The 26,089-nt window shown below is 50.0% G+C and overlaps 2 protein-coding genes across 2 annotated transcripts in view; one reads left to right on the top strand and one right to left on the bottom strand.

The window, feature by feature from the left end:
• The window catches only part of nmnat2 (nicotinamide nucleotide adenylyltransferase 2), a 28,281-nt gene extending 23,082 nt beyond the window's left edge, over positions 1 to 5,199 (top strand). Inside the window, exons 9-11 of the mRNA XM_034555555.1 lie at positions 3,744 to 3,845; positions 3,928 to 3,995; positions 4,113 to 5,199. Coding sequence (XP_034411446.1) covers positions 3,744 to 3,845; positions 3,928 to 3,995; positions 4,113 to 4,215 — 273 coding nt within the window. The 3' untranslated portion in view covers positions 4,216 to 5,199. The remainder of the gene's footprint in view (positions 1 to 3,743; positions 3,846 to 3,927; positions 3,996 to 4,112) is intronic.
• A 795-nt stretch (positions 5,200 to 5,994) lies between these two features.
• Positions 5,995 to 25,663, bottom strand: lamc2 (laminin, gamma 2). The gene is given in 22 exon segments (XM_034555534.1): positions 5,995 to 7,598; positions 12,530 to 12,629; positions 12,705 to 12,863; positions 13,774 to 13,833; positions 13,835 to 13,971; positions 14,596 to 14,710; positions 14,831 to 14,980; positions 15,070 to 15,214; positions 15,632 to 15,769; positions 15,854 to 15,933; positions 16,230 to 16,435; positions 16,522 to 16,678; positions 16,854 to 16,990; positions 17,373 to 17,615; positions 18,297 to 18,689; positions 19,251 to 19,363; positions 20,468 to 20,657; positions 21,189 to 21,320; positions 21,431 to 21,546; positions 23,330 to 23,447; positions 23,541 to 23,717; positions 25,557 to 25,663. Coding segments are annotated over 22 exon segments (3,405 nt in total). The 5' UTR covers positions 25,645 to 25,663; the 3' UTR covers positions 5,995 to 7,347.
• Between the last annotated feature and the right edge of the window lie 426 nt (positions 25,664 to 26,089).

Below are 26,089 nucleotides of genomic sequence, written 5' to 3'. Positions count from 1 at the left end.
GAACATCAAACCGTCAGAACATCAGAACATCAGAACATCAGACCGTCAGAACATCAGACCGTCAGAACATTAGACCGTCAGAACATCAGAATATTAGAACATCAGACCGTCAGAACATCAAACCGTCAGACCCTCAGAACATCAGAACATCAGACCGTCAGAACATCAGACCGTCAGAACATCAGACCGTCAGAACATCAGAACATCAGACCATTAGAACATCAGAACATCAGAACATCAGACCATTAGAACATCAGACCGTCAGACCATCAGAACATCAGACCGTCAGAACATTAGAACATCAAACCGTCAGAACATCAGATCGTCAGAACATTAGAACATCGGACCGTCAGAACATTAGAACATCAGAACATCAGACCGTCAGAACATCAGAACATCACACCGTCAGAACATTAGAACATCAGACCGTCAGAACATCAGACCGTCAGAACATCAGATCGTCAGAACATCAGAACATCAGATCGTCAGAACATTAGAACATCAAACCGTCAGAACATCAGATCGTCAGAACATTAGAACATCAGACTGTCAGAACATTAGAACATCGGACCGTCAGAACATTAGAACATCAGAACATCAGACCGTCAGAACATCAGACCGTCAGAACATCAGATCGTCAGAACATCAGAACATCAGATCGTCAGAACATTAGAACATTAGAACATCAGAACATCAGACCGTCAGACCGTCAGAACATCAGAACATCAGACCGTCAGAACATCAGAACATCAGACCGTCAGAACATCAGAATATTAGAACATCAGACCGTCACAACATCAGAACATCAGACCGTCAGAACATCAGAACATCAGACCGTCAGAACATCAGACCGTCAGAACATTAGGACATCAGACCGTCAGAACATCAGAACATTAGAACATCAGACCGTCAGAACATCAGAACATCAGACCGTCAGAACATCAGACCGTCAGACCATCAGAACATCAGACCGTCAGAACATCAGACCGTCAGAACATCAGAACATCAGACCATTAGAACATCAGAACATTAGAACATCAGACCGTCAGACCATCAGAACATCAGAACGTCAGAACATTAGAACATTAGAACATCAAACCGTCAGAACATCAGATCGTCAGAACATTAGAACATTAGAACATTAGAACATCAGACTGTCAGAACATTAGAACATCAGAACATCAGAACATCAGACCGTCAGAACATCAGAACATCACACCGTCAGAACATTAGAACATCAAACCGTCAGAACATCAGAACATTAGAACATCAGACCGTCAGAACATCAGAACATTAGAACATCAGACCGTCAGAACATCAGAACATCACACCGTCAGAACATTAGAACATCAAACCGTCAGAACATCAGATCGTCAGAACATTAGAACATCAGACCGTCAGAACATCAGATCGTCAGAACATTAGAACATCAGACCGTCAGAACATCAGAACATTAGAACATCAGACCGTCAGAACATCAGATCGTCAGAACATTAGAACATCAGACCGTCAGAACATCAGAACATCAGAACATCAGAACATCAGACCGTCAGAACATCAGAACATCAGACCGTCAGAACATTAGAACATCGGACCGTCAGAACATTAGAACATCAGAACATCAGACCGTCAGAACATCAGATCGTCAGAACATTAGAACATCAGACCGTCAGAACATCAGAACATCAGAACATCAGAACATCAGACCGTCAGAACATCAGATCGTCAGAACATTAGAACATCAAACCGTCAGAACATCAGACCGTCAGAACATTAGAACATCAGAACATCAGACCGTCAGAACATCAGAACATCAGACCGTCAGAACATCAGAACATTGGAACATCAGAACGTCAGAACATTATATATATATATATATACGTATATATACGTATATATATATATACATACATACATGTATGTATATATATACATATATATATATATATACCTATATATATATGTGTATATATATACCTATATATATATACACATATATATATATACCTATATATATATGTGTATATATATACCTATATATATATTTACACGTATATATATAGGTATATATATACACAGATATATACCTATATATATATACACGTATATATATATATGTATATATATATATATGTATATATACATATATGTATATATATATATATACTTATATATATATACATATATACGCGTATATATATGTGTATATATACATATATATGTGTATATACATACATATATTTATGTGTATATATATATATGTATATATACATATACATATATACTCATTTCTTCCTCTTTGTTATTGTGTCATGTGACTTGTTGCTGGAAGAATCTAGAAAGTCAAACTCAGTCTAGGTTAGGTGGTTAGGGTTAAGTGGTTAGGGTTAAGTGGTTAGGGTTAGGTGGTTAGGGTTAAGTGGTTAGGGTTAAGTGGTTAGGGTTAAGTGGTTAGGGTTAGGTGGTTAGGGTTAAGTGGTTAGGGTTAGGTGGTTAGGGTTAAGTGGTTAGGGTTAAGTGGTTAGGGTTAAGTGGTTAGGGTTAGGTGGTTAGGGTTAAGTGGTTAGGGTTAAGTGGTTAGGGTTAGGTGGTTAGGGTTAAGTGGTTAGGGTTAGGTGGTTAGGGTTAAGTGGTTAGGGTTAAGTGGTTAGGGTTAAGTGGTTAGGGTTAAGTGGTTAGGGTTAGGTGGTTAGGGTTAAGTGGTTAGGGTTAGGTGGTTAGGGTTAAGTGGTTAGGGTTAAGTGGTTAGGGTTAAGTGGTTAGGTGGTTAGGGTTAGGTGGTTAGGGTTAAGTGGTTAGGGGGTTAGGGTTAGGTGGTTAGGGTTAAGTGGTTAGGGTTAGGTGGTTAGGGTTAAGTGGTTAGGGGGTTAGGGTTAGGTGGTTAGGGTTAGGTGGTTAGGGTTAAGTGGTTAGGGTTAGGTGGTTAGGGTTAAGTGGTTAGGGTTAGGGTTAGGTGGTTAGGGTTAAGTGGTTAGGTGTGGGGTTAGGTGTGGGGTTAGGTGGTTAGGGTTAAGTGGTTAGGGTTAGGTGGTTAGGGTTAGGGTTAGGGTTAGGTGTGGGGTTAGGTGGTTAGGGTTAGGTGGTTAGGGTTAGGTGGTTAGGGTTAAGTGGTTAGGTGTGGGGTTAGGTGTGGGGTTAGGTGGTTAGGGTTAAGTGGTTAGGGTTAGGTGGTTAGGTGGTTAGGGTTAGGTGGTTAGGGTTAGGGTTAGGGTTAGGTGTGGGGTTAGGTGGTTAGGGTTAGGGTTAGGGTTAGGTGTGGGGTTAGGTGGTTAGGGTTAAGTGGTTAGGGTTAGGTGGTTAGGGTTAGGGTTAGGGTTAGGTGTGGGGTTAGGTGGTTAGGGTTAGGTGGTTAGGGTTAGGTGGTTAGGGTTAAGTGGTTAGGTGTGGGGTTAGGTGTGGGGTTAGGTGGTTAGGGTTAAGTGGTTAGGGTTAAGTGGTTAGGGTTAGGTGGTTAGGGTTAGGGTTAGGGTTAGGGGTTAGGGTTAGGGTTAGGGGTTAGGGTTAGGTGTGGGGTCAGGGTCAGGGTTAGAACACCGATATCGCCGTTAGAAGAAGAAGGACATGAGAGAAAATGTGCAGAAGGTCAAATGAAAGTTCCTCAGAGTCCCAGAGCTTTGTCTTGTAGGAACTAATCCAGGACCGCTAACCGCCGGGTCACATGTGACCCTGAAGCCCCTGATCCTGGACAGACCACGAGACGGATCCATGTGGTCTGACTGAAGGTGCTGTTCCTGTGGTTTCAGATGGAGGTGATCGTGGGGGACTTTGGGATCGTGGTGGTTCCTCGTGACGGAGCCGACACGGAGAGGATCATGAATCACTCCTCCGTCCTCCGCAAGTTCAAGGTCCTCATCTCTGTCCGTTGCTTCCATCTGACGGAGAAACGTCCTCTTCATTGTCTCATCTGGTCTCTGCTCTGGTTTTCAGGACAACATCACCATGGTGACGGACGGGATGAGCCACCCGATGTCCGTCGTCAGCTCCACCAAGAGCAGGTGATGAAGAGACAAAGATCCTCTGAACAACAGATGCTCTGTAGTTTAGTCGATGTTCTAACAGTGATGAAGTTCAATCTAAAATGTAATAACCTGAGTTAATTAATACCCCCCCAGACTGGCCCTGCAGCACGGTGACGGCCATGTTGTGGACTACCTGAGTCAGCCCGTCATCGACTACATCCTGCAGAGTCAGCTATACATCAACGCCTCCGGGTAGAGACGTCAACCTGCATGAGAACAGGGAGAGTGTGTGTGTGTGTGTGTGTGTGTGTGTGTGTGTGTGTGTGTGGGGGGGGGGGGGGGGGGGGGCTACCTATGACATATATAAATATAACACCCAACCCCAGCCCCCTAAAAAAACTACAACTAAAACTTCCTTCTCTGTCTTCTGTGTCAAACATATACTCTTCTTTGAGCTTTAGTGTCATGTGACGTCACCATCAGGGAGGGGGGGGGGGGGGGGGGGGGGGGGACCCTAAGGGCTGCACACGTCTCATTGGTGTATTTCTCCACTGCGATGGTGACGGCAGTGTTTGTTTTCTGTCACACACTCAGCCAGGCTCAGCGCCCCCGGGGCAGATGGGTAAAAAACGAGGGTTTGGGGCCTGAACCAAGGAAGGTCTCAAAGTACCCAATTCATTGTTTCTTACTCTCAATTAACTTAAATAAAACAGAACCAAGCAGGTCAAGAAATAAATGTCGTGAAATGGAGTTTTTTAGAATCTTGTTCTTTGACCTCTGACCTCTGACCCTGGTCAGCTGACTCCGGTCTGCAGCAGGAAACCGGCGTTCTTTTTATCGACCTCGCTCAGATGCGTCTTTCGTCTTTCCACCGTTGACGTACAATCCGAACAATACAATGAAATTAAATACAATCACATTTACAATCACACAAAAACATTCTGAAGGAAACCCGAGTTTGACCTCCGAGCTGAAGGTCGAAGGTCGTCTCTGAACCGGAGCTTTGAGGGTGCTGATGATGATGATGGTGATGATGAACTTTTGTGAAACAAATCCTCAGCAGCAGTGTTGTTGTTGTTGTTGTTGTGTTTTCTTCTTCACATGCTCCTGTAGCTCTTCTGACCGTAGACTGCATGCTTAGACATGTTTGGTTCTGGCATGAACGTTCATCATTTAATAGAATCTGATGTGTTGTGAGTGTATAAATAAATATTTAAGATATAAAGTGGGGACCATCATCACCCACGTCTGTCCATTTTCTATGAACTCTGTCCAGATGTGTGTGTGTGTGTGTGTGTGTGTTGTGTGTGTTTGTGTGTGTGTGTGTTTGTGTGTTTGATGTTCTGTAGATGAAGCAGGAAGTTGTTACATTTCCCTCATTTAGCTGCTGGTTAGTCAGCAGGCTAGCTAGTCATCCAGCTAGCCAACTAACCAGTCAACCAGCTAACTAGTCATCCAGCTAGCCAGCTAACCAGTCAGCGAGCTAGCCAGCTCCACCATGATGTCATGCTGCAGCTGCAGAACACAAAAAGGTTTGGTCTCTGTTCCTTTAACATGTGGGTGATGAAAGCTGACTCCAGATCAGCTAATAACTCCATTAAATATGAAAGCTGACTCCAGATCAGCTAATAACTCCATTAAATATGAAAGCTGACTCCAGATCAGCTAATAACTCCATTAAATTACAACGGTAGACCAGTAGATGGCAGCATTGTTGTATATTTATTTAACACAATGTAGATTTATCAGCAACATTACGACTAAATACTAGTTTTCAGTTTTAAGGGGAAAGTTACTCTTTAAACATTTAAATGTCTTTGATCTCCAAACAAACAAAGATGGAAACAATTTTATAATTTAACATTTTATGAGTTTTCATTTTTCAAGCATTTTACAAGCTGCCTCAATTAAATATGTGTGTATTTAACTGTCATGAACCCTCATTGTTATTATCTAAAGAGTCTAAATATATGTATGAAATATGAAAAACATTAATATAATCAAAGTGATGAATGAGGAGACACTGAAACATAAATCCAATAAAAAAGTTTTTTATTTAAAATCAGTTTCAACACAGAAACAAACACTGAATGTAAAGAGATATAGAAATGTACTTTATGTACAGATGTAAATAGAATATGTTTACATTGACACACAGACATGTAGTTTCATACACTTCCATCTAAGGGTAGATATTCTACTTTTATATTTAACAACCTGCTCATTATTTATGATTAGTAAAAAAGAAGGATCTCGGTAGTTGTGTTTCTGGATTTAATAATTAAGTGTATTTACTGTAAAACACCAGAATGATCTGTAAAAAACAGGAATACTTTTTTGTTTCTTCCACTCGAGTCAGAAACTGATATTTACGGACGCTGAAACGTGACATGAACGCAGCATCATGTCGAGACGCTCAGATATAATATATACAATAAAAATAAAATGTCCAAAAATAGTGTTTTGGTTTAATGTGGCAGAATAAATGCAATTAAAGCATTTTAGAAACGACAGTCCGGCGGTTCGATCCCTGGTCCACGTGTCCTTGAGCAAGACCTTTGACCCTGAACTGTTCTACGGTGTGAATGACATGAGGAACGTTTCAGCCTTGGTATCAGGTTGCATTGTGGGAAATGTAGGATCAAGTGCTATAGTTCATTTAAACAAAAGGATAGTTGATGATAGGAGGAGGTGCTCATTGTGGACCAGGAGGTCTTCAGCCTTTAAGAGGAGGTGCTCATTGTGGACCAGGAGGTCTTCATGGTGGACCAGGAGGTCTTCAGCCTTTAAGAGGAGGTGCTCATTGTGGACCAGGAGGTCTTCATGGTGGACCAGGAGGTCTTCATGGTGGACCAGGAGGTTTTCAGCCTTTAAGAGGAGGTGCTCATTGTGGACCAGGAGGTCTTCAGCCTTTAAGAGGAGGTGCTCATTGTGGACCAGGAGATCTTCAGCCTTTAAGAGGAGGTGCTCATTGTGGACCAGGAGGTCTTCATGGTGGACCAGGAGGTCTTCAGCCTTTAAGAGGAGGTGCTCATTGTGGACCAGGAGGTCTTCAGCCTTTAAGAGGAGGTGCTCATGGTGGACCAGGAGGTCCTCAGCCTTTAAGAGGAGGTGCTCATGGTGGACCAGGAGGTCCTCAGCCTTTAAGAGGAGGTGCTCATGGTGGACCAGGAGGTCCTCAGCCTTTAAGAGGAGGTGCTCATGGTGGACCAGGAGGTCCTCAGCCTTTAAGAGGAGGTGCTCATGGTGGACCAGGAGGTCCTCAGCCTTTAAGAGGAGGTGCTCATGGTGGACCAGGAGGTCCTCAGCCTTTAAGAGGAGGTGCTCATGGTGGACCAGGAGGTCCTCATCCTTTTAGAGGAGGTGCTCATGGTGGACCAGGAGGTCCTCAGGGCTTCTCCACGGGGAGGCTGTTGTAGCAGCCCTTGGGGACGGCCCCCAAGATCTCCTCCAGGTTCTCGATGTCTCTCAGGATGCTGAAGACGTCCCGCTGGACGCCGCTCAGCTGGCGCCGCCGGTCGGCCTCCAGCTGCTCCACGGCCCTCAGACGAGGCCTCAGGCCGGCCACGCCCCTCTGGGCGTCGGCCACAGAGGCCTCCAGGCGCTGCAGCTGAGCCTCGTCCACCGCCCCAGTCTGGTCTGAGGAGGAGGAGGAGGAGGTCAGGAGGAGGAGGAGGAGGGGTGGAGGAGAGGAGGAGGAGGAGAGGAGGAGAGGAGGAGGAGGTGAGGAGGAGAGGAGGAGGAGGTGGGGTGGAGGAGAGGAGGAAGAGGTGAGGAGGAGGAGGTGAGGAGGAGAGGAGAAGGAGAGGAGGAGGAGGGGTGGAGGAGAGGAGAAGGAGAGGAGGAGGAGAGGAGGAGGAGGAGGAGAGGAGGAGGAGGAGGAGGGGTGGAGGAGAGGAGGAGGAGGAGGAGAGGAGAAGGAGAGGAGGAGGAGAGGAGGAGGAGGGGTGGAGGAGAGGAGAAGGAGAGGAGGAGGAGAGGAGGAGGGGTGGAGGAGAGGAGAAGGAGAGGAGGAGGAGGGGTGGAGGAGGAGGAGGAGAGGAGGAAGAGGTGAGGAGGAGAGGAGGAGGAGAGGAGAAGGAGAGGAGGAGGAGGGGTGGAGGAGAGGAGAAGGAGAGGAGGAGGAGAGGAGGAGGGGTGGAGGAGGAGGAGGAGAGGAGGAGAGGAGGAGGAGGAGAGGAGGAGAGGAGGAGGAGGTGAGGAGGAGAGGAGGGGTGGAGGAGAGGAGGAAGAGGTGAGGAGGAGAGGAGGAGGAGGAGGAGAGGAGGAGAGGAGGAGGAGGAGAGGAGGAGAGGAGGAGGAGGAGGGGTGGAGGAGAGGAGGAAGAGGTGAGGAGGAGGAGGTGAGGAGGAGAGGAGAAGGAGAGGAGGAGGAGAGGAGGAGGAGGAGGAGGGGTGGAGGAGGAGGAGGAGAGGAGGAGGAGGAGAGGAGGAGGAGGGGTGGAGGAGAGGAGGAAGAGGTGTGGAGGAGAGGAGGAGGAGGAGGAGAGGAGAAGGAGAGGAGGAGGAGAGGAGGAGGAGGGGTGGAGGAGAGGAGAAGGAGAGGAGGAGGAGAGGAGGAGGAGGTGAGGAGGAGAGGAGGGGTGGAGGAGAGGAGGAGAGGAGGAGGAGGAGGAGAGGAGGAGGAGGAGAGGAGGAGAGGAGGAGGAGAGGAGGAGGAGGAGGGGTGGAGGAGAGGAGGAAGAGGTGAGGAGGAGGAGGTGAGGAGGAGAGGAGAAGGAGAGGAGGAGGAGAGGAGGAGGAGGGGTGGAGGAGGAGGAGGAGGGGTGGAGGAGGAGGAGGAGAGGAGGAGGAGGAGAGGAGGAGGAGGGGTGGAGGAGAGGAGGAAGAGGTGTGGAGGAGAGGAGGAGGAGGAGGAGAGGAGAAGGAGAGGAGGAGGAGAGGAGGAGGAGGGGTGGAGGAGAGGAGAAGGAGAGGAGGAGGAGAGGAGGAGGAGGGATGGAGGAGAGGAGAAGGAGAGGAGGAGGGGTGGAGGAGGAGGGGTGGAGGAGAGGAGGAGGAGGAGAGGAGGAGGAGGGGTGGAGGAGAGGAGAAGGAGAGGAGGAGGAGGAGGAGAGGAGGAGGAGGAGGAGGGGTGGAGGAGAGGAGGAGGAGGAGGAGAGGAGAAGGAGAGGAGGAGGAGAGGAGGAGGAGGGGTGGAGGAGAGGAGGAGGAGGAGGAGAGGAGAAGGAGAGGAGGAGGAGAGGAGGAGGAGGGGTGGAGGAGAGGAGAAGGAGAGGAGGAGGAGAGGAGGAGGAGGTGAGGAGGAGAGGAGGGGTGGAGGAGAGGAGGAAGAGGTGAGGAGGAGAGGAGGAGGAGGAGGAGAGGAGGAGGAGGAGAGGAGGAGAGGAGGAGGAGAGGAGGAGGAGGAGGGGTGGAGGAGAGGAGGAAGAGGTGAGGAGGAGGAGGTGAGGAGGAGAGGAGAAGGAGAGGAGGAGGAGAGGAGGAGGAGGGGTGGAGGAGGAGGAGGAGGGGTGGAGGAGGAGGAGGAGAGGAGGAGGAGGAGAGGAGGAGGAGGGGTGGAGGAGAGGAGGAAGAGGTGTGGAGGAGAGGAGGAGGAGGAGGAGAGGAGAAGGAGAGGAGGAGGAGAGGAGGAGGAGGGGTGGAGGAGAGGAGGAGGAGAGGAGGAGGAGAGGAGGAGGAGGGATGGAGGAGAGGAGAAGGAGAGGAGGAGGGGTGGAGGAGGAGGGGTGGAGGAGAGGAGGAGGAGGAGAGGAGGAGAGGAGGAGGAGGTGAGGAGGAGAGGAGGAGGAGGTGGGGTGGAGGAGAGGAGGAAGAGGTGAGGAGGAGGAGGTGAGGAGGAGAGGAGAAGGAGAGGAGGAGGAGAGGAGGAGGAGGGGTGGAGGAGAGGAGAAGGAGAGGAGGAGGAGAGGAGGAGGAGGAGGAGAGGAGGAGGAGGAGGAGGGGTGGAGGAGAGGAGGAGGAGGAGGAGAGGAGAAGGAGAGGAGGAGGAGAGGAGGAGGAGGGGTGGAGGAGAGGAGAAGGAGAGGAGGAGGAGAGGAGGAGGGGTGGAGGAGAGGAGAAGGAGAGGAGGAGGAGGGGTGGAGGAGGAGGAGGAGAGGAGGAAGAGGTGAGGAGGAGAGAAGGAGGAGAGGAGAAGGAGAGGAGGAGGAGGGGTGGAGGAGAGGAGAAGGAGAGGAGGAGGAGAGGAGGAGGGGTGGAGGAGGAGGAGGAGGAGGAGGAGAGGAGAAGGAGAGGAGGAGGAGAGGGAGAGGAGGAGGAGGGGTGGAGGAGAGGAGAAGGAGAGGAGGAGGAGAGGAGGAGGAGAGGAGGAGGAGAGGAGGAGGAGGGATGGAGGAGAGGAGAAGGAGAGGAGGAGGAGGAGGAGAGGAGGAGGAGGGGTGGAGGAGGAGAGGAGGAAGAGGTGAGGAGGAGAGGAGGAGGAGAGGAGAAGGAGAGGAGGAGGAGGGGTGGAGGAGAGGAGAAGGAGAGGAGGAGGGGTGGAGGAGAGGAGAAGGAGAGGAGGAGGAGAGGAGGAGGGGTGGAGGAGGAGGAGGAGAGGAGGAGGAGGGGTGGAGGAGAGGAGGAAGAGGTGTGGAGGAGAGGAGAAGGAGAGGAGGAGGAGAGGAGGAGGAGGGGTGGAGGAGAGGAGAAGGAGAGGAGGAGGAGGAGGAGGAGGAGAGGAGGAGGAGGGGTGGAGGAGGAGAGGAGGAAGAGGTGAGGAGGAGAGGAGGAGGAGAGGAGAAGGAGAGGAGGAGGAGAGGAGGAGGGGTGGAGGAGGAGGAGGAGAGGAGGAGGAGGGGTGGAGGAGAGGAGGAAGAGGTGTGGAGGAGAGGAGGAGAGGAGAAGGAGAGGAGGAGGAGAGGAGGAGGAGGGGTGGAGGAGAGGAGAAGGAGAGGAGGAGGGGTGGAGGAGAGGAGAAGGAGAGGAGGAGGAGAGGAGGAGGGGTGGAGGAGGAGGAGGAGAGGAGGAGGAGGGGTGGAGGAGAGGAGGAAGAGGTGTGGAGGAGAGGAGGAGAGGAGAAGGAGAGGAGGAGGAGAGGAGGAGGAGGGGTGGAGGAGAGGAGAAGGAGAGGAGGAGGAGGAGGAGAGGAGGAGGAGGGGTGGAGGAGAGGAGAAGGAGAGGAGGAGGAGAGGAGGAGGGGTGGAGGAGGAGGAGGAGAGGAGGAGGAGGAGAGGAGGAGGAGGGGTGGAGGAGAGGAGGAAGAGGTGTGGAGGAGAGGAGGAGGAGGAGGAGAGGAGAAGGAGAGGAGGAGGAGAGGAGGAGGAGGGGTGGAGGAGAGGAGAAGGAGAGGAGGAGGAGAGGAGGAGGAGGGGTGGAGGAGAGGAGAAGGAGGAGGAGGAGGAGAGGAGGAGGAGGGGTGGAGGAGGAGAGGAGGAAGAGGTGAGGAGGAGAGGAGGAGGAGAGGAGAAGGAGAGGAGGAGGAGAGGAGGAGGAGGGGTGGAGGAGAGGAGGAAGAGGTGAGGAGGAGAGGAGGAGGAGGTGAGGAGGAGAGGAGGAGGAGGAGAGGAGGAGGAGGGGTGGAGGAGAGGAGGAAGAGGTGTGGAGGAGAGGAGGAGGAGGAGGAGAGGAGAAGGAGAGGAGGAGGAGAGGAGGAGGAGGGGTGGAGGAGAGGAGAAGGAGAGGAGGAGGAGAGGAGGAGGAGGGGTGGAGGAGAGGAGAAGGAGAGGAGGAGGAGGAGGAGGAGGAGAGGAGGAGGAGGGGTGGAGGAGGAGAGGAGGAAGAGGTGAGGAGGAGAGGAGGAGGAGAGGAGAAGGAGAGGAGGAGGAGAGGAGGAGGAGGGGTGGAGGAGAGGAGGAAGAGGTGAGGAGGAGAGGAGGAGGAGGTGAGGAGGAGAGGAGAAGGAGAGGAGGAGGAGAGGAGGAGGAGGGGTGGAGGAGAGGAGAAGGAGAGGAGGAGGAGAGGAGGAGGAGGGGTGGAGGAGAGGAGAAGGAGAGGAGGAGGAGAGGTGGAGGAGAGGAGGAGGAGGAGAGGAGAGGGAGGAGGAGAGGAGAGGACAGGAGGAGGAGGGGAGGAGGAGGGGTGGAGGAGAGGAGAGGAGGAAGAGGTGAGGAGGAGAGGAGAGGAGAGGAGGAGGAGGAGGAGAGGAGGAGAGGAGGAGGTGAGGAGGAGGAGGGGTGGAGGAGAGGAGGAGGAGGTGAGGAGGAGAGGAGGAGGAGGAGAGGAGGAGAGGAGGAGGAGGAGGAGGAGGGGTGGAGGAGAGGAGGAGGAGGTGAGGAGGAGAGGAGGAGGAGGAGGTGAGGAGGAGAGGAGGAGGAGGGGTGGAGGAGCAGGAGAGGAGGAGGAGGTGAGGAGGAGAGGAGGAGGAGGAGGTGAGGAGGAGGAGAGGAGGAGGAGGGGTGGAGGAGGAGGAGAGGAGGAGGAGGTGAGGAGGTGAGGAGGAGAGGAGGAGGTGAGGAGGAGGAGAGGAGGAGGAGGGGTGGAGGAGGAGGAGGAGAGGAGGAGGAGGAGAGGAGGTGAGGAGGAGAGGAGGAGGAGGAGGGGTGGAGGAGGAGGAGAGGAGGAGGAGGTGAGGAGGTGAGGAGGAGAGGAGGAGGAGGAGGTGAGGAGGAGGAGGAGAGGAGGAGGAGGTGAGGAGGTGAGGAGGAGAGGAGGAGGAGGAGGTGAGGAGGAGGAGGAGAGGAGGAGGTGCTGCAGGAGCACTGAACTCACTCATGTTGGCCAGCAGGCCCCGGATGTCCCTCAGGGTTCTCCCCACGGCGTCTCCGGTTCTTCTGGCGCCGTCCAGAGTTTCCGCCGCTCGCTCGGCCGCCTGCGGAGGAAACGTTGTCATGGTGATCTGACCTCAGAGGTTCTGACTCCCCGTGACGGACAGGTGACGCCTTACCTGCCCGGCGTCGGCCTCCAGCGTCCTGCTGGCGTCCAGCTCCAGGTCCACGTCTTGAGCTGCGTCCGCCGCCTGTGTCTTCAGGTCCTGGACCTCCCGGTTCAGCTCGGTGGCTTCCTTCAGCAGACCAGCGTGAGACGGCCCAGAGCCCAGTGCACCCTGGGAAATCCATTCAATCCATTCATAAGACATCCTTCAACATATGTTCAGGATATCTGAGTGTGTTCAGTGTGGTTTCATCCTCAGTTTTAACTCCATGTCTGCACATGTTCAGAGTTCTACTGGAGCTGCTCTCTCTTTTGAATCCCCCCCCCAAGGTCAACAAGTTAAACAGAACACCACCGCCCTGGATAAATGAATCCACCAAAGAACTTAAGAGAGACTGGAGGAGAAAGGAAAGAAAATGGAAAACTGCTCTACACGTATTCTATGATATTTGGAAAGAGGCGATGAATAACTATCAAAAGGCAGTTAAAGAATCAAAAACCTCTTTCTTCTCCAATTTAATTCTAAACAATCATTCAAACCCCAGAGTCTTATTCAAGGTCATAGACGAGGTCATAACCCCCCCCTGTCATTTTATTGATGCCTCACAGGAGATGTGTGAGAAGTTTTTACATTATTTTAATAATAAGGTAATGAAATAAGACAACACATTACCCCCAACCCACGTTGTACATGCCAGTAGGACATTCACAACTATTTGAGTCATTTTCAGCCTGTTTCATTGCCCTTTTTATCCCAACTTATATCACACATGAAATCAGCCACATGCAGCCTTCATTTTATTCCTACTAAATTTCTCAAAGAGGTTATTGGCACTGAAGGGCCCAGTATTTTATTAATTATTAATAGCTATTTAGCAGGTGGTACTTTTTCCATCGATATATATATATATATATATATATATATATATATATACACACACACATAAATATATATTATATATATATATATATATATATATATAAAATATATATATATATATATATATATATATATATATATATACACACATAAATATATATTATATATATATATATATATTAAAATATAAAAGCTCCGGTACCTCCAGACCGTGGACCAGGTCCTGCAGCACATTGATGCTTCCCAGCGCCTCGGCGTAGTCTTGAGGACCGGTCTCCCAGCACGGAGGCCGTCTTGGCGTTGTCGCCCACGGCCTGCTTGACGGCGGCGGCGATGCCGGGGAGGCGCTTGATGGCGGCGTCCGCCGAAGCTTTGCCACCATCGATCTGCTGGTCGAAGCCTGTGGAGCAAGACGAGGAGTTCAGTTGAGTTTATAACCGAAGAGCGTCTGCCTGCCTGTCTGTCTGCCTGTCTGTCTGTCTGTCTGTCTGTCTGTCTGTCTCTCTGTCTGTCTGTCTGTCTGTCTCTCTGTCTCTCTGTCTGTCTCTCTGTCTGTCTGTCTGTCTGTCTGTCTCTCTGTCTGTCTCTCTGTCTGTCTGTCTGTCTGTCTGCCTGTCTGTCTCTCTGTCTGTCTCTCTGTCTGTCTGTCTGCCTGCCTGCCTGTCTGTCTGCCTGTCTGTCTCTCTGTCTCTCTCTCTGTATGTCTGTCTGTCTCTCTGTCTGTCTGTCTGTCTGCCTGCCTATCTCTCTGTCTGTCTGTCTGTCTCTCTGTCTGTCTGTCTGCCTGTCTGTCTGTCTGTCTGTCTGTCTCTCTGTCTGTCTGTCTGTCTGCCTGTCTGTCTCTCTGTCTGTCTCTCTGTCTGTCTGTCTGCCTGCCTGTCTCTCTGTCTGTCTGTCTGTCTGTCTGTCTGTCTCTCTGTCTGTCTGTCTGTCTCTCTCTCTGTCTGTATGTCTGTCTGTCTGTCTCTCTGTCTCTCTGTCTGTCTGTCTGTCTGTCTCTCTGTCTGTCTCTCTGTCTGTCTACCTCTCAGGGTGTCTAGGGCGTTGTCCAGCTCATCGGTGTTGCTATGGATACGTTGCAGAACGCTCTCCGTGTCGGCCTTGGCCATGTTGACTCTGTCCAGCAGCTCGTTGAAACCCTGCAGAGAGGAAACCAACCGGGAAGTTCAGACACGTTCAGACGTGTTCAGACCCCCCCCCCCCCCGCCCGGTATTGTGCACACTGGACATCGGACTGGGTTCCCATAATCCTTCAGTACCTTCTGGGCAACCTTGCCCATTTCCAGCAAGTCCCCAGTGGCGGCCTTGTCTCGCTGCACGCCGTCCTGCAGCGCCTTCAAGTCTGAAATGTCCCCGTCCACCGCCTGATTCACGCCGTCCAACCTGGAAACCATGGCGTCCACCTGTCCCTGAGCATGATGGGAAAACAGAACTTTGAGTGTCTCCCGAGGTCTTGAGGACTTTTCAAAAAGGTGGACCGCTCACATCTTAGTCTCACCTTCAGGGACAACGGGATGTTTCGCCCCATGCTGGCGATGTCTTTCAGCATGCCGTCCGCCATGCTGCTCTCGTCTCGGGCCTCGCCGCTCAGCCGGGTCGCCTGGTTCTCCAAACCCTTCACCTGGGCCGAGGCCTTGTCATACCTGAACACACAGACGCCATTAGTTCAGAGTCTCAGCGCACGTTAACGATCGTCCCAGGGTCCTGGATTATTGATCACCGTCCACGCCATCCCGGTTCATAGAGTACCTTAAAGAATACAATACCCATGAGCCTCAGCGGCCATGCCTATGGAGAACCCCTCATAAATTAATTCAGGATTAAAAACACTGCACCAGCTGCTGGACCCAACGAGTTCTACTCAGACTGACCTCCTTCACGCTGCTCTGAAGACCGGATCAAGGACACACTTCACAGAGGAAGCAACCGTCCTCACCGAGGTGACCGGTGGGACTCGTAGTGTCCGTCACTCTTAACGTTACAGACTAATTACCCATAATCCCCCTGTTAGAAATTAGGAATCTTAAGCGAAGGAGCTCGGCCCGACTGAGGAGACTCACGTGGCTTTGAGATCTCCTATCAGCTCCTTGACTTTGTTCTCTTTGTTCATGAGGGATCGGACCAGAGCCAGACTCTTCTCCGAGTCGCTCAGAGCTTCGTTGGCGCTCCGCTGCACAGCGTCCGCCTTCGCCTGATGTCTGCAGGACGGGACAGACAGGAAGTGATGAACACGTGGTGTAAACCTCTTCATGGGTCTTCAGCGGGACATAAACATGACTCACTTGTCAGCCAGACTGTTGGCCGTCTGCTCCAGAGAAGAGAGGAGGTTGGACCCCGACGGAGCGTCTCCAAGAGGAATCTCCTGACAGGAAGGAAGAGCAGCTGTTAGAGGGAAGTACTACTCATCGTCACACCTCTCTGGTTACTCGCTGATCAAACCTCTTTTACATTTCCTTTAATCCAGCGGTTTCACTTCATGAAATTCTTACTTGAAACAGACGAACATCACGTCACGTCAACATTAATCTGATTCATCAGACGTCATGAAGACTGACTCCAGTAAGTGAAGATTACCATCTTATATGTTATTACACATCAGTAGAAACATGTTATGCTCCTTTAAACTCCAGACGTGACCTTCTGCTTCATGTGTCTTACGGCTGATCTGAGGTTGGCCTTGGCCTCGTCCAGCTTGCGTTTCATCTCCTCCATCAGACCCTGAACCTCCTCCACCTTCGTCTTGTACGTCTGCTGTTTTCGTTTGACGTCGTCCGCCACGTCGCCGACGTCCTGGAGGACCCGGCCCTCGGCCAGCTGGCTCCTGCTGATGGACGCCAGGCGGCCCTGCAGGTTCTTCTCCAGGCCTGTTGGACACAAGAGGCGTGGAGTCACTTTGCCGTCGAGCGTTGGATAGGAGACGATCTTAAAACAGGGCGAATGGATGTCTTACCTGCCAGCAGCTCCGTGTCGTACTGCAGGTCGTCCACCAGCTCCTCGGTGGCCCTCAGAGCGGCTTCTATCTGGCCCCTGCCGGCTGGTTTCAAACCTGCGTCCGTGTCTGAGAACAGAGTCTTCAGCTCCTTCAGCTTGCCGCCGTACGCCTCCATCTGAAACACAAAGAGTTCAACCTTGTGTGACTAACCACGGGGTCGCAGGTTCGACCCCCGACTGCTCCTGTGGAAGTGTCCTTGAGAGAGACACTGAACCACAAGTTGTCCTCGATTCGATTGTACGTTTCTTGAACTGACAGACAAACCAGATTCTGCGTACGGTTGTTGTTACCTTTGTCTTGATGGGGCTGAAACAGGCGGGACAGTCGGACCTCTGGCACCTCAGACCCTCGTAGCCCGGTCTGCACCGACAGCGACCCCCGTCTTCACACCGTCTGGACTCAGAGCCCCGAAGGTCGCAGTCACACGCTGGCCCATGAAACAAGTGAACAACCGTCAATGCATGTTGATGAACAGGGGAAAAAGGTTTGGGCGTAACCACTGTGTTAACCAACTTCATCAGAAATACAAAACATGTTCTTTGCTTTTCCTCTTTGAACTGTTGCAGTTTCCCCGTAAATGTGGAGGCTGTAACTATACAGTAAAAGCTTCATCTCACGATTCAATGGTCATTTATTTGTTTGTAAAATGTGCAGATTCTTGGTTCTGTGTGTGAAGGATTGTTTTAAACCACATTAAATGTTAGCTAATAGCTTGCTAATCATTAAAAGAATGAATTGATTATTACGATCAATTCCTTTGGACGAGAACAGAGAGCTTCGTGCATCAGCGGCGTCCGGATTGTTCTTACGTTTGCAGGCAGCGGTGGCGGCGGCGGCGGGTCCGCGGTAGAAACCCGGCATGCAGGCCTCGCAGCTCAGCCCCATCGTGTTGTTCAGACACTTCAGACATTCGCCGCTGCTGCGATCGCAGCTTCCCTCCATGTCGACGTCGATGTGTCCGTTACACTGGCAAGACCGGCAGGTCTGCTGGGTGGCGTCGCCACGAGGAGGCACGCCATAGAACCCCTCCTGACAGACGTTACAGCGAGGACCTGAGGGGACATCGAATAGAACAATACTCAAGAACAATGTCCACGTAAAATGCTTCATGTGTTAAAGTTGCATTCTCTCTCCTGACCACCAGGGGGCGACTCCTCTGGTTGTATAGAAGTCTATGCTTCATGTGTTAAAGCTGCATTCTCTCTCCTGACCACCAGGGGGTGACTCCTCTAGTTGTATTGAAGTCTATGCTTCATGTGTTAAAGCTGCATTCTCTCTCCTGACCACCAGGGGGCGACTCCTCTGGTTGTATAGAAGTCTATGCTTCATGTGTTAAAGCTGCATTCTCTCTCCTGACCACCAGGGGGCGACTCCTCTGGTTGTATAGAAGTCTATGCTTCATGTGTTAAAGCTGCATTCTCTCTCCTGACCACCAGGGGGCGACTCCTCTGGTTGCATAGAAGTCTATATAAATGACTCTACTTCTCTTGATTTATTCCCTCAGTAAACATTGTAAACATTAGTTTTTGGTCTCAATCTTTAGTTTCAAGTCTTCTTCAATACAGAATGATGTTCATTTAGTAAATTATGGTCATTTAGAGTCAAACAGACCATAAAACAGGGAATGCTTTAGGGCGGGGTTTTTGAAAGAGGTCTATTCATAGAAATCTTTCTTTGAAACCATTTTAATAGTATGAGGTGCAAATAGGTGACGTAATAGTCTGTGGACCAACCTGTGGTTCCGGTTGGACAGCGGTCACATCGGGGCGCCAGTGAACCGGCAGCCAGCGAGCAGGTCACCCCCTCCGGACAGGGGCACTTCACACAGGTGCGAGGCGGCCAGGGGTCGCGGTAGAAGCCCTTGGAGCAGCTGAGCTCTCCGGGCGTCTCGTCGGCGGAGTAGCAGTCGCCCGTCTGCGGGTCGCAGCTGCCTCCTCTGCAGCTGCAAGGCTCACAAGGGCTGAAGGCGCCGTCCGCGGGGGTTCTGCGCCTGAAGCCATCTGAGCATTGCTCGCAGAACTCGCCCTCGTAACCCGGCGGGCAGCTGCATGTCTGAACCCAACGGGCCGGGGTGCCATCGGCCCGCCGCGCCGTCACCAGCCGCACATTGGCGAGATATCCGCGTCCTGAAAAAAAACAGACACAACGGTTCAATCAAGATCAAGATCCATCCATCCATCCATCCATTTTCAATACGGCTTATCCTCATTAGGGGGCGCTGGAGCCTATCCCAGCTGACATAGGGCGAAGGCAGGGGACACCCTGGACAGGCCGCCAGTCCATCGAGGGCACATGTAGGGACATACAACCATTCACTCTCACATTCACACCTATGGGACATTTAGAGATCAATTAACCTGCAGCATGTCTTTGGACTGTGGGAGGAAGCCGGAGAGCCCGGAGAGAACCCACGCTGCCACGGGGAGAACATGCAAACTCCACACAGAAGGACCGCTCCGACCGGGAATCGAACCCGCGGCCCTCTTGCTGTGAGGCGACAGTGCTAGCCACTACACCACCGTGCAGCCCAAAGATCAAGATCGTCCACCAAATATCCAGAATCCAAGTGTCGAAATCTGACCAAAATGTCTTTTGGAGGAAGCTGAAGGAATGTGAAGTGTGCTCCCTAAAGGAAGCACAGGGTGGATGAGGAAAGGAAGTAAGAAAAAACAACAAAGGAAGCTTACCATTTTCGCCAAATGTTCCCCGGATCTTGATGGCGGTGAGGTTCTGGAGGAGCGTCTGGAACTGTGAGGCTGAGAGCTGAGGCCTCCACCTGCTGCCGGGCTGCTCATCCAGTCTGTTCATTGGACAGAAGAAATGTTTTCACACTTTGCATCACTGACTGAGACCTTCAGCACCGGCCCTTCCCTGAGACCTTCAGCATCGGCCCTTCCCTGAGACCTTCAGCACCGGCCCTTCCCTGAGACCTTCAGCACCGGCCCTTCCCTGAGACCTTCAGCATCGGCCCTTTCCTGAGACCTTCAGCATCGGCCCTTCCCTGAGACCTTCAGCATCGGCCCTTCCCTGAGACCTTCAGCACCGGCCCTTCCCTGAGACCTTCAGCATCGGCCCTTTCCTGAGACCTTCAGCATCGGCCCTTCCCTGAGACCTTCAGCATCGGCCCTTCCCTGAGACCTTCAGCATCGGCCCTTTCCTGAGACCTTCAGCATCGGCCCTTTCCTGAGACCTTCAGCATCGGCCCTTCGCTGAGACCTTCAGCATCGGCCCTTCCCTGAGACCTTCAGCACCGGCCCTTCCCTGAGACCTTCAGCATCGGCCCTTTCCTGAGACCTTCAGCATCGGCCCTTCCCTGAGACCTTCAGCATCGGCCCTTCCCTGAGACCTTCAGCATCGGCCCTTTCCTGAGACCTTCAGCATCGGCCCTTTCCTGAGACCTTCAGCATCGGCCCTTCGCTGAGACCTTCAGCATCGGCACTTCCCTGAGACCTTCAGCATCGGCCCTTCCCTGAGACCTTCAGCATCGGCCCTTCCCTGAGACCTTCAGCTGGAACTTTATATGTATCTACAATTAAAGATTTAAAGTGTGTCGAACGCTGAAGGCCTATCTAGCGATATGCCTTCCGTCTCCCTTCTGCACCGTTCCTTTCTCATTAAGTTAAATTATTTTCCATGAACATGAGAATTTTAAGGACGCGTTAGGCATTCAGCTTCTGTTGGAGGACTTTGTTACTACTTGTCTGATCGCGGCAGCAGGATCCTTCAGGAATGTTGATAAAAAATATTTAAGTTGGAAAAAGGGAGAGGTCGAACCCTGACTGTCGTGTCTGAATCCCAGCCACACGTGAGTGTTTGATTTGAGCAGCCTGGAGCGCCAGGTGGGTGGGGTTTATCGTGTCACCAGTGACTATGGAATCGCCTCTCAGCATGTCCACGTTCTCACCTGAAACTGTAGTTTCTTTTCTGTCCACAGGGGACGATGGATCGCAGGTCGCCCAGCGAGGCGGCTGCTCGGAGGCCGGCTCCTTCCAGAACCACGTCGTTGGTGGACGGGTGTCGGACGCCGCGGTCCAGACGCAATGAGAAGGAAAAGTTCTGACCGTAACTCAGCAGCTGGTTCCCCAGGTAAGGAGCTGTGGCAGAGGAGAGAAACAACTGGTCGGAAGGAGGAGACAAGACAATAAAGATGTGTGCAAAGAGGATAGGAGAAGAAAAAAGGAGGCGAAAGGGGGAAAGGAAAACGGGCTGGGCAAGTGAGGAGGGGAGGCAACGAAATACAGAAAAGGTAAGAAGGAGGATGAGAGGAAAAGAAAGAATGGAAAGGAGAAATGAGCAGAGAAGATGAGATGAGAAGGAGAAGAGGTAAGGAAATAAGGAGATTTGAGGAAGTAACGAAAAGGAGAGGAGGATAAGGAGACATGGAGAGAGTATGAGGAGTAAGGAAAGAAGAGAGAGAAGAGAGGGCATGAGACTTAGAAGAGACATGATAGCTGGAGAAGGGAGGAGAGAGAAAGAAAGGAAACAAGGACAAGTAGACGTGGTAGGAGGAGAAAGAAGGATACATTGGGAGAGGCAAGGAGGGGAGAAACGACAGGGAGTGTCCTGTAGGCGTCAAGACAAGCAGATGACAGGAGGAGCACAAAGGAGGCGGGGCTTGTTCTCACCTGGAGCGAACAGGTAAACGGGGAGGCTGTTTTTGGAGATCACCTCCAGGTCGTGGTGTGTTGGTGACCAGCGGAAGTGAACGTCGTCGGGGGTGATGCCTTGTGCCGTCGCCGCCTTCCAGCCATCCGGACCTGAAGACACGTCACAGTCTTTTACAGCCGGAGTTCTCTGGGAGATTTTATTTTGAAATTAACTATTGAGATTGACTTTTATTGTGAAAATGAACCGGGTTGAAAGTTACCGTCGGCGAAGGTGGAGGTGATGCTGTGAACGGAGTAACTGGATTGTGCAGAACATTTGCTGCTGTGACCGTAACAGAAACACATCTGACTCCCAGAATCCTCTCTGGGCCGACGGCTGAAAAACACAACGAGCGGCAAGAAGTGGCAAAGAAAATGTGAAATGAAAAAATAGTAAGAAGAAGAATTTTGTGACCAATAGTTTTATATGTGATAATGTCTGTGTGCTGAGTTGCAGTTACATTTAATTCAAGCACAATGAAAAAGAGAAGCAGATGAAGCCCCGCCCCACACGGAACAATACAACTCTGGACCTACTGTATGCTAATGCTAAGGATGCATACACTCCCACTCCCCCCCTTGGCAGGTCTGATCACAACCTGGTCCTGTTGACACCCAGGTATGTTCCTCTGGTGCAGAGGCTGCCTGTGACCACCAAGACTGTTAGGAGGTGGTCTAGGGGGGCTAATGACACCCTGCAGGACTGCTTTGAGTCAACGGACTGAGATGTGCTGTGTGGACCACATGGGGTGGACATCAAGAGCATGACGTACTGCATCACAGAATACATTAAATTCTGTGAACACACCACCATACCATCCCTGGACTGTACGCTGCTTCCCAAACCACAAGCCGTGGATCACCAGTGACCTGAAAGCACTTCTTAAGAAGAAATCAGCTTTCAGGTCTGGGGACAGGATTGAGCTCATGTGTTAAAGCTTCAGCAGAACAATGTGAGGGAGGTGTGGACCGAGATGAAGCAGATAACTGGCTTCAAAGGTGGAGGGAGACCACCAGGGGGCTCCCTGGAGAGGACCAACAAGCTAAACCCCTTCTTCAATAGGTTTAGTTCACAGCCCTCATCTGTCTCCTCTGCAAATTGGACTATCCGGAACAGGTGAAGAGGATCTACCTACCTACCTATCTCTCTACCTACCTATCCATCCATCTATCTATCCATCCATCCATCCATCCATCTACCTACATATCCATATATCTATCTATCTATCTATCTACCTACCTACCTACCTATCTCTCTACCTACCTATCCATCCATCCATCCATCTATCTATATATCTACCTACCTACATATCCATCTATCTACCTACCTATATATCTATCTACCTACCTACCTATCTATCTCTCTACCTACCTATCCATCCATCCATCCATCTATCTACCTACCTACATATCCATCTATCTACCTACCTATCTACCTACCTACCTACCTACCTCTCTACCTACCTATCCATCCATCCATCTATCTATCTACCTACCTACATATCCATCTATCGACCTACCTATCTATCTATCTACCTACCTACCTATATATCTCTCTACATACCTATCCATCCATCTATCTATCCATCCATCCATCCATCTACCTACATATCCATATATCTATCTATCTATCTATCTATCTATCTATCTATCTATCTACCTACCTATCTATCTACTTACCTATCCATCCATCCATCTATCTATCTACATCCATATCCATCTATCTACCTACCCATCTATCTATCTATCTACCTACCTACCTACCTACCTATCTCTCTACTTACCTATCCATCTATCCATCTATCTATCTACCTACCTACCTATCTATCTACTTACCTATCCATCCATCCATCTATCTATCTATCTATCTATCTATCTATCTATCTATCTATCTATCTATCTATCTATCTATCTATCTATCTATCTATCTATCTATCTATCTATCTATCTACCTACCTACCTATCTATCTATCTATCTATCTATCTATCTATCTATCTATCTATCTACCTACCTACCTACCTATCCATCTCTCTACTTACCTATCCATCCATCCATCTATCTATCTACCTATCTACCTATCCATCTATTAAGTTTTAAGGAATCTGATGTGTTTCTTCACCTTTGCGAGCAGCCGTTTGGTCCGATCGGTCCGTCTAGGCAGCGGTCACATTTATCTCCTGTGACTCTTTCTTTACAGCTGCAGCGCCCCCTGCTGTCACATGTGGCATTGACAGAACCTGGAGGCAAAGAAACGTAATAAAAGGGATTAGTGGCTCTTTTTCACAGCTTTGGGAGCATATAGATTGAAGATATCTGCTGTGGTTTCTCACCGGTGAGGTTGCAGCGGCAGGGTGTGCAGCTCAGTGCTGCCCCTGCCAGGTGGAAGCCGTCCTTGCAGCGCTCGCAGTGGCGGCCCGCAGTGTTTCCCTGGCAGTCGACGCAGTGGAGGCCCTGGGCGTCCCGGAGGCAGTACCGAGATCTGCCATTGCAGTCACAGCGCACTGTTGCTGCAGGAGTGGAGGCGGTTCAGAGGGTTATCTCGTCTTGTTTGGTCTTTTTCACATTCTAGTTTCATCGAATCATTGTTTTGCATTTGTCCGAAATACTTTCACAGTTTAAGGTTTGCTTTAAGGTGCAATTTAGATGTTTTTTAGGATTTTTTACATAATTTACATAACATCACTTTTTTTTTTTTATTTAGATATTGTAGAAATGTAACGTATGTCCTGAAGGTGGCTCAAGAAGAATGGCCATGTGTTTATTCTTTTGAGGGGGGATTATATAAATGGTTGATCCTCTGAAGAACAAAAATGAGATGAGAACGTTTCAATAAAACTGCACATTCAATTTTATTAACCCACAAATTTAAAGGAAATCTGTGCATTTAGTGCAAAGTGTTAAAAAGACTCAATGTTCTCTTTTCCTCAAAAGCTCAGTGAGTTGTAGAAATGTTTCCAGAGGTCTAAACCAGTGGATACCAGTCAATACTGGTCTATACCAGCCTACCCTGGTCCAAACCAGTCAATACCAGTCTAGTTTTAAGCGTCAACGATCACAAGACAGACTTTTGCAGGTTGCTGCTAGCGAACACGTGAAAGCGAGGGTTAGCTAACGTTAGTTCTTTATTTTTAGTTCACTTCTTCTTCAAGTGTTGAATTAATTTAAATGTAATGTGTGAAAACTTTTGAAACAATTCAAAGTAGAGCTAATGCTAACGCAGCGTAGCTCAGTCGGGAGTATAGCCAGTTCAATTCCCAGAATGCAGCAGTGCGGACAGGTAGTTTACCTCCTGGGTGCTGCCGGGATGCCCTTGAGCAAGACCCTGAACACTGCTCCAATAGAAGTTAATTATGTCAAAGGATGTCCGATCATCCAGGATGTGTTTAGCCTAGATTAGCACAAAGACTGTTAGCATCGTGCTTCTGGTCTTTTCCAACCACAGAAACACAGTTTCAGGTTTTAGGACTTTTTAAAAGGTCGAAGGAGTTGGAGGTGTGTCAGTGTTCTGGTGTCTGACCGCCTCACCTCCGTATCACTCCGCCGGGGCGTCAGTGTTCTGGTGTCTGACCGCCTCACCTCCGTATCACTCCGCGTGACTCACTCTGGTATATCTGATCTAACTCTTGTCTAAACAGGATTTCTCATGAACACACAATGTGGTTCCATAAATACCATCAACAACAAAACATAAAAACTAAACGGACAAAAAGGTCAACAAATGATCCTCGACCCTGTTTTTAAAATCCTGGCTGCTTATAAAATAATCTAGTTTAAAATATCACGGTACTTCTGTTTGCTTGTTGGCAGGATATAATAATAATAATAATAATAATAAATATTAATAATAACTTTGATCGTTTTTGACCTTTTGATAATTTTCTTTCCTCTTCTCGGCAGAAATTATATAAATATGATTACATCATTTTATCTATTCAGCTGTAAACACCACATGATTTGTATGTACTTTCTATTCCTAATAATATTACTGTTTATTATAGATCAATAGATAATTACTTTACAGCAGCATTTATACATACAGGTAAAGCAATATTAAATATAATAATAATAAATGAACTACCAAAACAACCAGAGGTGATACATTATAAAGTGTTTTAAAAGATTGTTTCAAACTCTAAAGAAGTTCTTTGAGTTTGTTGTGAAGACTTAGAATAAAGAATAAATGTTCTGGAAGCGTCTCAACTGAAGAGAACCAGCGGTTCAGAGCTCAGTTTGAACACCTCCTTCTCCTGAAGGCCGAGCAGGAGCTGAAAGTGAACTTTGCTCCTGGAGGAGATCTCAAGATGTCCTTTGAGAGAAGTAGAAGTGGCGTTGAAGCCGGTACTCACCGTAGTGTGTGTAGTGTGTGTAGGCGGCCTGCACGGCAACAAGCGCCGCCACAAGCAGAACGAAGAGGGAAGTCCAGCCGCTCCTCATCTTCAGGATGAAGCAGAAGAAACTGTGAAGCACAAAGTCAGGCGTGGGCTTTTATCTCCTCTGCTGCTGCCTGCAGGCCTGGGCACGCCGAGCAGAGTGAGACACACTGACTCACACACAGTCAGAGGATGTGACTGAGTGTGAGTGTGTGTGTGTGTGAGAGTGTGTGAGTGTGTGTGTGTGTGTGAGTGTGTGTGTGTGTGAGTGTGTGAGTGTGTGAGTGTGTGTGTGTGTGAGTGTGTGTGAGAGTGTGTGTGTGTGTTGTGATGGACCTTCACTCGGACTCTTTCCACCATATTTACATTTTTATGACACAAAGACGTTTCACAAGACAGAAATATAAAAGAATACTCGCTCTGTCCCGCTGGTATCATAATTCATATTCGTCTGATTTAGATTCAGACTGACGTTCGGATTGAATATGAATAAAACACCAATAAGACAC

This window comes from Cyclopterus lumpus, chromosome 17, assembly GCF_009769545.1.
Source record: "Cyclopterus lumpus isolate fCycLum1 chromosome 17, fCycLum1.pri, whole genome shotgun sequence".
NCBI lineage: Eukaryota > Metazoa > Chordata > Actinopteri > Perciformes > Cyclopteridae > Cyclopterus > Cyclopterus lumpus.
This window is presented reverse-complemented; position numbering and strand designations above follow the sequence as displayed.